Raw genomic sequence first — 12,929 nt, 5'->3', positions numbered from 1 at the left:
AAGAGGGGGCATGAATGGAAATCATCAAAAGTCAGAAAACCTGTTAAAGTAATCATTAAAAAACAACGAAATAGTCCTAATTTACCTTTGGGAATGGCTAGATGTACCATGGATGGGGGACTCAATTGGAAAAATTGGACCAAAATTGTCCAATTTGAATTGGAGATTTCATGTTCTTATATGGTCAAGGACCATGGATTACTCTCTGCAATTGTAGCTGGTAAAGGTACCCTTTTTTTTTGGAACGGAATTCAGTTACACAAAGTACAGATATGCATATCTTATTTGTAGCAATTTCACAATAAACAAGAACATAGTATTAAAATCTCAACAAAAGTGTATCAAGATTGTGTTTCTAAAGCAAGATCTACCTTGAAAAATTTAGCCTTCAATGATGAACACCATCAATGACATGTACCAGTCAAAAAGATTGAAACAAAATGGTGGCGACCTATTCAGTTTCAGATGACAAAGGAAATGCAAGATTACTTTAACAAATTACTAATTAGATCTTTGATGCCTAAAAAATTCAAACGAAAATTGAAGAACAAACATACCCATTCCTTGTATTTCTGGGTCATGAAGATAAATTTCTGGTCAGTCAAAGTTTAGCATGATTTTTCCAATTGAGCCCCTTCATGGGAGAGATTGAAGGGTAATGCTTGGGAGCAGTCTTAATCCTTTTGCTTCGCACGATAAAGTCATGCCCGTTGCTTTTAAGGCTTTTTGTTTCGGTGGGTAGATCGATATCTGATAATTTATATTTATATACATATGAATTGATCATTATTTTGAGAACCTGTAAATCTGCTGCAAAAAACCTATAATGATTTGATGCCCTAAATACGAAGCTTAGAAGGTCAACATTGGCGGAAAACATTTGAGTCGGTCGACCTATTCATAAACTGGTCGTCCACTATGATTAATAAAGAAATGGGCCAAATGCTTTGATGTGTGTGGACCGATCAAAATGGATAGGGCCAGGAGTTTTAAAAAGTTATACGTGGGTTGAACAAAATTGAGATTTCGGTCCAAAGGTTAAAAATCAATTGGTCCTATTCATTTACTGAAAGCTAGAATTATAAAATGGAAATTATGGGTTGGAAAAGAACTTTAGTTAATTAGATCAATTATGGGCTGAAAGTTTAGATTATAAAAAAGAGTTTACATTAATGCCCATTAAAGACCCTTTTTGCACGAAGGCAATTAGTATAAAAAGGAACTCAAATCAAGACATTAGTATAATGAGTATTACAAATTTACAACAAAGCATTTTCTTATTTTTCAAAATGAGTTTTTAGGAAAACATATTAACAAAGCTTTTAAGAACTCAATTTTGACAATTATAATCAAAATTAAATATTTCTAACAATCTCTTCCTTTTTGATGATGATACAGAGGCAAAAAAAAAAAAAAGAATAAGAAGAAACAATAAATTTGCACAAATAATGACTCCCTCCGGTATGTTTCAGAACTCACAACAGAATTTAGATCACCTTTTGCTCTGATAACTTCTCACAATCTTCGACAGCGTCTAGTAATCGTATCCTAAAAAGACAAGAAGGTATTTAATAAAATGCAATGTGGAAGATGCATACACAAAAATTGAAAGTAATAAAAAGGAGAAACTTTGTTTCCTGAATTGCCCATGGGGTTGCCAGTAGGAACAAGTTCATGCTCTATGATCTCTACCACTACACAGTTGACACCAAGATTGTTTTCGCCACCGAAGTTGCGTGTTCCAAGCAACATGACTACCTGAAATCAGCATAGCATTAAGTTTTCCAGTTAGCTGGGAAAAAATCATATTCAGCCGTAATAAGTCTTGACTCCAATCAGCTGGGAAAAAAACATGTTCAGCCGGAATAAGTCTTGACACAAAGCAAGAGTTGAGTAGTCACAATATCATCAAATAGAGTAGAGTCTAGATCATCTAAAGAGTAGTCTAAAAACAATATGCCTAATGATGTCTGACAACAGATTCATAGACATTATTTCTTACAATCTCTTAACAAGTCAACCAATTAAATTGTCAAGTTACATTGAGTAGATGCTTCTTCTTATCATTTCAGGATGATGAAAAATCCATTAATATTGATACACTCTCAAAACAAATATAATTGTATTTGTGCAAACATGTGTCTCATCATCAAATAGAGTAGAGTCTAGATCATCGAAAAAGTAGTCTAAAGACAATAAGCCTAATGATGTCCGAATACAGATTCATAGACGGTATTTCTTACAATCTCTTACCATTTAAATTGTCAAGTTATATTGAAGACATGCTTCTTCTTATCATTTCAGGATGAGGAAAAATCTATTAATATTGATACACTTAAAACAAATATAATCGTATATGTGTAAACATGTGTCTCGCTATCTATGATCTACAAGAACTACACCCAAAACCTTTGAACTATCTAAGATTGGAAGTATTCTGCTGCAATTAAGTAAGGCACAGGGAAATGCAAAGAATCCACTATATGAATAATTTCATGATGACTAAAGGTAACTAAGTTAACCATATTGCCATAAATAAGGAGTACCAATCTTCAAAGAAAACAGAGTTTGTTATTAACGACCCAACCAATAAGCAAACACATGACTGTCCAGAGCACTACATTCATCAACTCAATTCCATTTTGCAAGACTCAAAACAAGAAATGCTCCAACATTGATGACCCTTAGATACCACAAATTCAAATAATCCAGACTTGGCATTCTCACTACACACACAATCTCATCTGCAAAAGGTACTTACCTCTAGAACTCACCTTGGTCGGATCAATTATTCTGGCAACCATCAAATCCTCGTATTCTCCCATTGCAACATTGTATCCAAATTCAGGGTTATCATTGGGAAGAACCTGCAAAAAAATAAACAGAATGTCATCCCACAAATACAACACGACAAAATATACGTAGGCTCATGAAGTACTAATTTAGTTAAGTACCTCTCATTAACAACACTTCCATTAGCACCGGCATTCTTGGCAATCAACTTCGAGGGGTAACTCAAAACTCGCTCCAACTTGTAGCCCTGTTGACATTAATTAGCAAGAATCATATAGTAACCATAAATATTGCAGTCAAACATGTGTCTAACTTTCTAACTATATTCTATGATGGACAATTCGTTCCTACACTATTTTGTTCAATTACCTCTATTTTGATTCCAATCTATTGGATGTAACTAAGTTGATGACACATTAATATTACATAAAGACTCTATCCAAATTGTATCTGAATATCTCGATTCAAAATCACTAAAATTGCACAACCATAACTGCTAGTAAGAGTTACAGCATGAAATTACCTTTTCTTCGCCATTCTCAAGGCTATCCTTGATGGCATCAACTTTTGATGCAAGCCTAAGTAGGGTGCATCCACCAACAACAACAATACTTTCCTCAACAGCTGCCTGACTATCAATTTCACAATCAATTGAACATTATCCTCACTGCTAACAATTTGACAAGGATCTACTATCTCTATAAACCAGAAACCAGAAACCAGAGTCTCATAAAAAACTTGCCTTTGTTGCATTGAGAGCATCCTCTACTCTCAACTTCTTTTCTTTTTGCTCTCTCAGTTTGTGCTCTAACCTTCAAAATTTCATTAGATTTAGTTTGCATACCACAAAAAAAGTAAATTTATAGACCACCAAGCTATATTGTACAGTTATATAATGCAAGGTGACCTGAATGACGACAACACCTCCAGAAAACTTTGCAATTCTATCATTACGTTTTTTCTTTTCATATTCTTGCTCGGCAACCTTCTTATAAAACATGTAGAATAAGTATTCTAACACGCGCTTGCCCCACTATATATACACATACATGCATATAAATGCGCGCGGGTACACACATAGAACGAGAATTAAACCTCTATAAGGTTTTTAATCTGTGCAACATGTTGATTTACTGCATCCTGGGTGCTCCCATCACCAACAATTGTCGTCAAATCCTTGGTAAACAAAACCTTAGCACCATGACCCATGACTTCTTTATCTGCCTTGTCCAAGGTAAGCCCTAACTCATCTCTAATTATAGTTGTTGCTTTCAGGAAGACAAAATTTCCAATTAAGGGGCTGAAAACAGATAGGAAGCCAATGTCGTTACTCTTTATATTTACTACTACGAATAACTTAAAAGGCCAGGAGCTTTCTTGTCCAAGATTCAAGGAATGTAGGGTAGCAAATGAACACACAGCCTAAAGAATGAAATATGACCTCCAGTTAGAATTATAATGTCATCAAGGTACTGGATCTTTCTTTCTCCAAATCCCGGAGCTTTCAGTGTTGCAATTTTCAATGCCCCTCTAAGCTTGTTCACGACAAGAATTGCCAAAGCTTCTTGTTCAATATCTTCTGCAATTATCAAAATCCGATATTCACCTCTGACGTTAAAGTCATTTCAAGCTAACCACTAAATCAGATTCAGTACATCAAAAAACATAAGAAAAGATCAATCAAATGACAAAAAAGCCACCAAATTGGACAAATTACAACTAAATTGTAGCATACCTTCGTGGACTCGACCACATGTGATAAAATATTTAATTAACAGCCATGAGAACTACTGCCCCACGCTACAAGCAAAACCCATATTTCTCTCTTTTTATTTTCTTCCTTCTTGCCCAATTTCCACAAATCGATGCACATCAAATCCATCTAATTAGTGCTAACTGGGATTCTACCCGTTATCATGCTAATGTGAATGAACCAAAAGGAAGAAAGAAGAAGAAAAAAACTGTGAACAAGAAGGTTTATGAGTAGTTTTCTAGTTATAGTAAAACAAGAGCAAGTACGTCATAGCCCGTTGAATGCATCTAGACACAAGCACAAATCAGGTTTTCACTGCATTGTAACTTCACGTAAAATGCTAGAGACATGTGACAACAAGCCACAGAAATCAAGTTCTTTCAACATAAACTATTCACGAAGGTGCAAAGAGATTAAGGTAACCAAAGTAATTCGGGAAAAGTGGCATATAGTGTATCGAAGTAGAGGTACCTTAGTTCCCTGCATCTCTGTGACAACATTTAGCAGCCTACGGTATTGATCCCTTGCTTTTGGATACTGAACCATGGACTTCACCCTGGCAATGGCTTTTTGCAACCATTCTTTTGTTTGCTTTTTGCCTTCTTTCTGGAAATCATAGTCATCCTCAATCGGGGATGTATCTTGCTTGCTAGATCCCTCAGCAAGTGCTTCTTGTTTAAATCCCCGCAAACCACTCCCTTTCCATCTCCATTGCAAAATTACCTTCTCTACAATCCCGATGGACCAGGTTATCTTCCTATAATTCTTCCTCACCCGGTGTCCTCTCACATGTGCCTGTTCACCATAAAAGCACAAACTACATTTCAAGAAAATTGTGGACACCCCAATTTGGCCTAACGATTATTTCAAGTCCCATCTTGGGGACCATCCCGATGATGAATGGATACAGTGATTGCTGATTGACTTCCGTAGACACCCCAATTTGGGCTTCCAGATTAGTTTACTTACGGTTTTTGATTCCCCGATGATGAAATGGATCAAGAACACCCCGGGAATGATAGTGTGTTTGAGCTTTGAGTGTTTGCAAAACCTTTGAACCTAACCTAGCCTAAGCCACTTCAAAAACCAAAAACCCCGCTGATGCGCGCCAGGGCGCAACCATCCCGCGCCAGGGCGCACCATCGCACGCCCGACTCACTCCATCGCGCGATGGTGCGCCCTGGCGCACCATCGCGCGACACACTCACTCTGTCGCGCGATGGTCAAAGCTGTCCCCATCACCTTTATCAGCTGGGATGCTTAGCCACCAAGCAAATCTCAACCAGCCTCGTGGACTGGTTGAGCTCCTCTCCTTGCACCAACCAGATTTATCACCATCCATCCCTATAAATACTCCCATTCTTCTTCCATTAAAGGGGTTCAAAAAAATTGATACATGAAGGGTTAGAAAATCCACTCCTTGGGTTAGAAAGGTTACAAAATCTTACACCCCATTTTCACACCATTTTCAAACATCAAAGTTCAAACACCTTTCAAACTCAAAACCGAAGGTATAGCTTACCTCTGTTCTGTTTTCTGTTCTGATCCCTGAGGGGGGCTGGCAGGGCCAAGGCTGGTAATCAATACCAGTTCTGGTCCTAAAGCTGGCAAGGTTTCAAAAACCGTCGTGGTACGAATCAGCGCGCGACGGACCCACTCACGCGCGCGACTGGTCTAGTCTGTGCTCGCTGGTCCGCGTGGGGATTGGTTCCTACTGTTTTGTGCTTTATTATGTTATAGATCACTGTTAAGCATGATAAAAATCAGTTTACTGCTTTCCTTAGTATAAACTGTTAGTCTTAGTTCAATATGAGTTTCTGCTATTTTTGAGAACCCAGAAAAGTGTAAACCAAGCACTGGTCTGGTTGCGCCAGGGCGCGGCCATCCCGCGCCAGGGTGCGACATCGCGCGCCAGACTGGCTGTGTCGCGCGATAGTATGCCTCTGACCAGTGAGTGGCCTTGCACGGGTAGCTTAGTTTTAGGCCATTATTTTGTCCCCACACTGTTTATGGGGTGTTTTATTAATTTGTAAGGCTTTACAGCCTTTAAACTGTATATTATGCTGCCTATAAACTGCGTGGTTTGTCCTGGGTGTGCACTGGTCCTTCCAGAGCCCAGATGGTTTGAGAATAAGGGCTGTGGGTTTGAGCTCACCGGCGCGCGCGTGTCTTGGAGTTGTGCGCGCAGGAATAAACAGTATGCAGTGACTTGTTCAGTGCATACTAGTTTATTCCTACGCACGTCACTCCAAAACAGGGGCCTCCCAGTTTGTTTAAACTCCCACAGCAGTCTGTTCTCATCCTATACTAACTGCTCATCCATGCTATCTATCACATCCTGCAAACATGTTACAGTTTTAAATCCCCGATTAACTGTTCCCCTGCCCTAATTGGCTAAAAATTGATTAATCAAACAGAATCGCAAATAAACATTTTCGCAAATGCCTAAGTAGAGACCGATCTCCGGATTGGGTGAGAGGGGTGCCATAAAACCCTTCCCCTCTCGTAACCTGGCTCCCGAACCCAGATATGGTTATGACGGACTGGTTCCTTAACTTTTTCAAATCAAACAGCGCGACAAGTGCTTCGAAATACGGTTCCTTGGGTGTCGGACCTTCAAACCCGAGTGGCGACTCTGTATTTTTGCGAGCGCTTGTCGTCCAGCTGAAAGCGCTCCCGCGAACCGGCACTTTTCTCTTTTAGGAGGGGAACGGAATCCCTTCCTAGGAAAGAAAAAGGGGCACGCATGCCCACAACTTCTCGTAAACCCATGGACTTTTGGTGAGTACTTTTAGCCACTTAGATGACCCAATTCAGAGCCATATAGCCTTTCAGACAGAAATACAGAATCCTAGGAGAATCCATCTTTCGACCGTAATATTGATCTCATGGCCTCAACTTCATTCTTTCACCCGTGAAACATGTTGCTTGAAAATCTCTCTAAGAAATTGATTCCTCGATAGCCAGATCGATTCTTCGGCCACCAGATCATCTATTTTCCAGATTTTGGAATGTTCTGTCATACGTTTGATCCGATCACCAAAACCCTAGCAACCTTTTTCCGATGCGTTCAGGCTACGAAGTAGATTTCGTCTAGAGATCTTATTTACCCTATATTCCTTATTGATTCACGCCATTTGATTGGCCGGAGTGAGTCACCAATTGCCTATATAAAGAGGCCTTAGGGTTTCAAAAATACATACAATTCACATCAAAAATCACCCTCTCTAGCCACGAAACTTTGCACAAATACTCTCTCATATCCCCTCTACAAAAGCCCTAACCTTCCGAAGGCAGCCGCAATCCGACGATCAAACCCCCGAAGTACAAACCCTAACCCTAGGGTTTTCGAGAAGTAAATCAGTCAATCCCCTCTAATCCGAAGCAATGAAGCAACTGAGGGATCAAGGTGGTGAGGCCCAGGGGCCTATGGTTTGATCTCTTTCACGTTTTTGTATAGTAATTGTAGCGTTTTGATTTTCTGATTAATTATTTAGTCTGGTGTGAGGAAGAACATCGGCTGGGGAATCAATCCCTCGGTCAGTACATCGATCCATTGGGATCCTTTGGCCGTGACATCCATTCACCGGCCAAGGGATCTATTTTCCTGAAATAGTTTAACTTTTCTGCTCATTTTGATGCATGTTTCGATTATCGTGTTGGCTCATCATATCAACTGTTTAAAGGCTAAAAATAGACTATGTGTTTAGAATTAGATAAAGCATGTATTAATCGTATGTTGAACAACTATGGGTCAGTCTCACGACTGGGCAAAGAGGGGTGCATATCACCTTCCCCTTATTATTCTTTTGGCTCCCGTATCCAGAATCTCTATTTGTTTTTCCTAGTTTTTATAAACTAGGTATAGACTCTGTTTTGATGATAACCACTATCATGTGGCGATGTTCCTAGCTATGGGATATCCACGATCTTGGTTTATGAAGCAAACAACCAAACAAACAAACGATGATCAATCTGTATGGTGATGCCCTGTTTGGGAGGTGTCTACAAAAATAAAGTAAACTTTAGAGAAGGATTTGTAAGGAAGAACGTGAATAAGCAATTGGAAAGAGCCAAGGAACATAATCATCTCATTAACATTGAAAAGGCCGATATATTTCTGTTTCATAGGAGACTGAAAGAAAGCATATGAGGAATCATGAATTTTCAATGCTTCCACTGACACATATTGAACTGCATGGAACATGTTGAAATTCTATGAAACATACTGAGTGATACATAGGGTAGTTTGGACACCTATTAGAAATATCCAACAATGAAGTTTCCAACACTCCCTCAATTCTTCTGACATATAATTCTGTTCTAGTTACATTTTCAAAATGTTTCCAAACAGTTTCCTTCTCCTAGCTAACCAAAAAAGTACCAAAATACAGTTTTGTACCTTCAAAAGAGCCATAACTTTGTTAAAAGAAAGACAACAATTTCACACCTGAATTTTCACAACTTGCTGGTGTAGTGTTAAAAAGTCTTTCCTTTCCTTATAACTCCAAAATTTATTTTGTATCCGTGTTGCGGCGGCATGCACAGGCTCATCATGTCCCAGCCTGCTAGTCCTGACAGCAACAAGTGAAAGAGCACGCTCATCTGACATTCCTAATTTATTTTCGTCGTACTCTTTGAGTTGCTTTCTTTGGAATGACTGCAATCTGAAGACTTGATGAATGCAAGTAGCAGCTTGAGTAGCATTACAAACAGTAGCTAATGAATCCTTCAGTGACCCATGTGCCATGTCCCCACCAATAGTTGGAGTTGCTATTCCTTCTCAAACTATTTGTACAGCTTGGACGCCAGAAATTTCAACAGCCTCACCCTCTATGGTATCTTTTAACTGAAGTATTGTAAGGTGAGAGCTCAAGGTAGATTCTGCCAGATAATCAGCAATCCCTTTGTTCCCATTACTGGAAGCTAGATCTGCTGTTGTTTATCCAGAGGGGTAAATAGGATTTGGATCTTTCAATGCATCGGGAGCTGCACCGAGGGACATAAGGAAACCAATTGTTCTCTCCCTAAGTAGGAAGGACATTACTACCCCAAAAATAAGAAGAAATGCAAAGGAAGGATTTCCCAAAAAAGCAAATTAAATTTTGAGAAAGGCTGACACTCATTTTTTTCTATAAGTTCCCTTGTCCCATCAAAGGAACACAAGATGCATACGGTAAAGAAACATATACTCACCCCGGCCTACTTTGGTTTTGCATTTTAACTACTCTAGATATCTCAAACGTGCATCCATATTTTCTCTTTTAATCCTTTTTTGGAATGAACTGAGATCTTTTGTTTGGTGGAACACATTTCGAAAAAATTGTTCACTGAAGTAGATCATACGTTGATCCAATCAAAGGGCACAATGAATTTGAAACTTAGTCCATTCGTACTTTTTGAGATCCTTTGATTGGTGCAAAAAGTTCAAAAGTTCCATAATTACATTTCTCATTGATCCAATTAAAGGCCACAATGGCCAAAAAATAACAAACAAAATGATGCTGGACATGAACAGACGAAGTAAGACAAAGGGAGCATATAGGGAAGACAATTATACAACAAACAACAGAACCCATGTAGTCTCCAATCATTGGGGGTATAGGCAGGGGAGGATTGGAGACAGACCTAACCTTTGGCAATATGTACAAAGTGGCTGCTCTTAAAATGCCACTGAAATAGTGGCCCCCCTATATCTGTTTTGCTACGGAACCATGCCCCCAAATAAAAGCCAAATGGCATTAGAGATGGCAGGTCTAGAGACCCAATTCAATTTATATGCACATTACCATGCTCATTAACTCAAATAAACAATACAAAAATCAAGGTCTTACCTGCCACATGATGCTGCCCAATGGAGTGTCATCCACCCATTCACATCATGGAAGTTGACACTAACACCACAAGCTGGTGTGGGAGGTATAGCCCAATCGTAACCAAGTGTTGCCGCAAATTTAGCACACCTTGGCCCTCTTCATCCAATACACTTGGGCCTTTTCCTCCTTCAACAACCTTTTGAAGGAGCCATACATGTAACTTCTCCTTCAACAGCTTTTGTAGCATATGCTCCTTTACTTTCTCTTGAGAGAATTCTTGTTCTAAGGTAAGCAGTAACTTTTGCTCCCACTCATTGTTATCCCCTTTTAGTAGAGAACTGATTTTAATATTCAGATGAGAATTCTCAACAGTGTAACTTGGGGGACTCGCAGAGTCCTGGGATAACAATTTTCCAAATCGCATATGAAGAATAATTTCATTCATACTGCCACAATATATATCCAAAACATCCTGAACATTGCTATTAACTCTGTACTCAAACTCTCACACTTCACTACATGCTAACCTATTGGAACACGTTACGTAGAAGGGTACCCTCCCAGCCTTGTGTAATGGAGTATGGTAACGAAGCACACCATCTGTTACCATCTCAACTGGAACTTCTACTTCTCCAAACATGCATGACCACTTACAGTTTTCCACATCATGCTGACTCATCAGAAATCTTCCCGTAATCAAGACCTGAGCATCAACAACGTGAAAAGACCAAAAAAACAATTACATTACTTAGTGATACAACATTCCTTGATCGTTCATTTTATTGTTACTATTACTGAAAAGGTGAGACAGTCAATAACCCCGTTGAAATCACTGTCGAAATCGCAGAATTGTACAGAATACCTTAATTTCTGAGCCTGTATATGCCCAGTTTGGTGAGAAATCAATAATGCTAAAGAGCTGATCCTGCAACAGAGAGGGACCCAGCATATAGGGGTCTAAGTCCTCCTGGGGGGAAATGCTAGAATCATCTCCTCCATCCTCAGCTTCAACAGTTTCCCGGTAGTTCCTAGAGCTGGACTGCACATGTGATTCATTTACATCTCCTAATTCTTTGCTCATCCATTTTTCAAATCCATCAAGCTTCTTTAACTATTGTTTTAAAAGGCCATCAAGATGAGGCTGTTTCAAAGGAGAAGGTTCAGCTTTTCCCTCTACTGTTGAATTGCACTATAATTCCGATATCAGCACACTTCCACCTTCTGCACACGTGGGCTGTATCTGAAGATCATTTCACAGAGCAAATAGATTAAACTACCGACAAAGCTAACATATTGCATCAACAACTTCCTTAAAAAGAGTTTAATTTTGAAACCAAAATAAAGACATAAGGCCATTGGAGACATACAAGAAGACATGATATTTAAGATTCGTAAACAAAGAAAAACCAATAATATGGAAAAATCAGAGCTTAGCATATCTGAAGGGGTTTAGACAACAGACACTACAACACGAAAGGGCTATAGCAAGGATTCAGTTTCCTCGCCAAATCACCTAATTTCCTCGCAAAATGTATTAGCGAGGAAAAATTTCCTCGCTGGATTTCCTCGCCTAAACATTGTCGCAAAAGGTATTTGCGAGGAAAAAAAAACTTCCTCGCCTATTCTGACAAAAAATTCCTCTCTAAATTTTTTCCTCTCAAATATATACCATTTGTGAATTCTGTCATTTTGTTGCAAAAGGCGAGGAACTTTTCCTCGCTAATTGTAGTTTTGGCAAAAAAATTGTTTTCCTCGCTAAAAAAATTGACATCCCAAAAGAAATCAATTCCTCCGCATTCACTGCCGCCCCCGTCATTTGAACCTTGTACCTCATGTCCTCAGCTATAAGTTGCGCTTCACCTACCAACTACACCACGTTAACTTTCTGGTGAAATTAGTGAACTTTTGGATATATATCATTGTTTTAGCATGTCTTTTACCTCTCCAAACTACTTTCTTCAACATTAATTATGGTCTTTCGACGTTTTGTACTCTTATAGTGTCTAAACTTTATTTGAACAAATTTCATTTTTTGCTAGCACAATAAATTTTTTTTTGATTTTATTAATTCGTTAATTTTAATCTACACTATCCTATAGGGAACTTGGGGAGGGAGATGGGGCTTACGGGGATCGAACCCTGCCTCATGTACATTGGAATATATAAGGGAGGACAAAAGCATTACAATCCACTTGCATAATTTTTTGGTTGAAATATGTTATATTGGTATATGGCAGCAACTTTTGAAGGACTAATAATATGTGTTATTATTCTAATTTTTTGATGGGATTATCCTACCTTTTATGGAATGAGATTTTTGTCGTCATAAGCTTGAGATATGTTTTAATATCACATTATGAATGACAAGAGGCATCACTGTACGTTGTTGAAAGTGAGTTTGACCTTCTTCTTTTTTGCCAAATACAAAGAGTATTATAGATTTATAGTAATTTTTAAAGTTTTTTTTTTAATCATCTCTATAATAATATGAAAAAATTGTAAATATTCATATAAGATTATCCTAAAAGCACTAAAGACAATACATTTTTAAAAAAAATCATTTTTAA

At 38.5% G+C, this 12,929-nt stretch overlaps 1 protein-coding gene, 1 non-coding gene and 1 pseudogene across 2 annotated transcripts; all 3 read right to left on the bottom strand.

Moving 5' to 3' along the window:
• Positions 1-31: 31 nt before the first annotated feature.
• Positions 32-4,002, bottom strand: LOC131323846 (chaperonin 60 subunit beta 2, chloroplastic-like). The gene is made up of 9 exons (XM_058355683.1): positions 3,889-4,002; positions 3,701-3,778; positions 3,532-3,605; positions 3,317-3,425; positions 2,939-3,040; positions 2,775-2,867; positions 1,902-1,970; positions 1,630-1,758; positions 32-40 (listed from the first exon to the last, which is right to left on the bottom strand). The coding sequence occupies exons 1-9, from the start codon at positions 4,000-4,002 to the stop codon at positions 32-34; spliced, it is 777 nt and encodes a 258-aa protein (XP_058211666.1).
• LOC131323845 (calmodulin-binding transcription activator 3-like) lies at positions 2,908-12,196 on the bottom strand (annotated as a pseudogene).
• Positions 10,244-10,346, bottom strand: LOC131324963 (small nucleolar RNA snoR100). Its single transcript, XR_009199542.1, has one exon. It is a non-coding gene; the product is annotated as a small nucleolar RNA snoR100 (small nucleolar RNA).
• Positions 12,197-12,929: the final 733 nt, after the last annotated feature.

This window comes from Rhododendron vialii, chromosome 4a, assembly GCF_030253575.1.
Source record: "Rhododendron vialii isolate Sample 1 chromosome 4a, ASM3025357v1".
NCBI classification, from domain to species: domain Eukaryota; kingdom Viridiplantae; phylum Streptophyta; class Magnoliopsida; order Ericales; family Ericaceae; genus Rhododendron; species Rhododendron vialii.
Note: the sequence above shows the minus strand (reverse complement) of the source record. Positions and strands in the feature narration are given on the sequence as shown.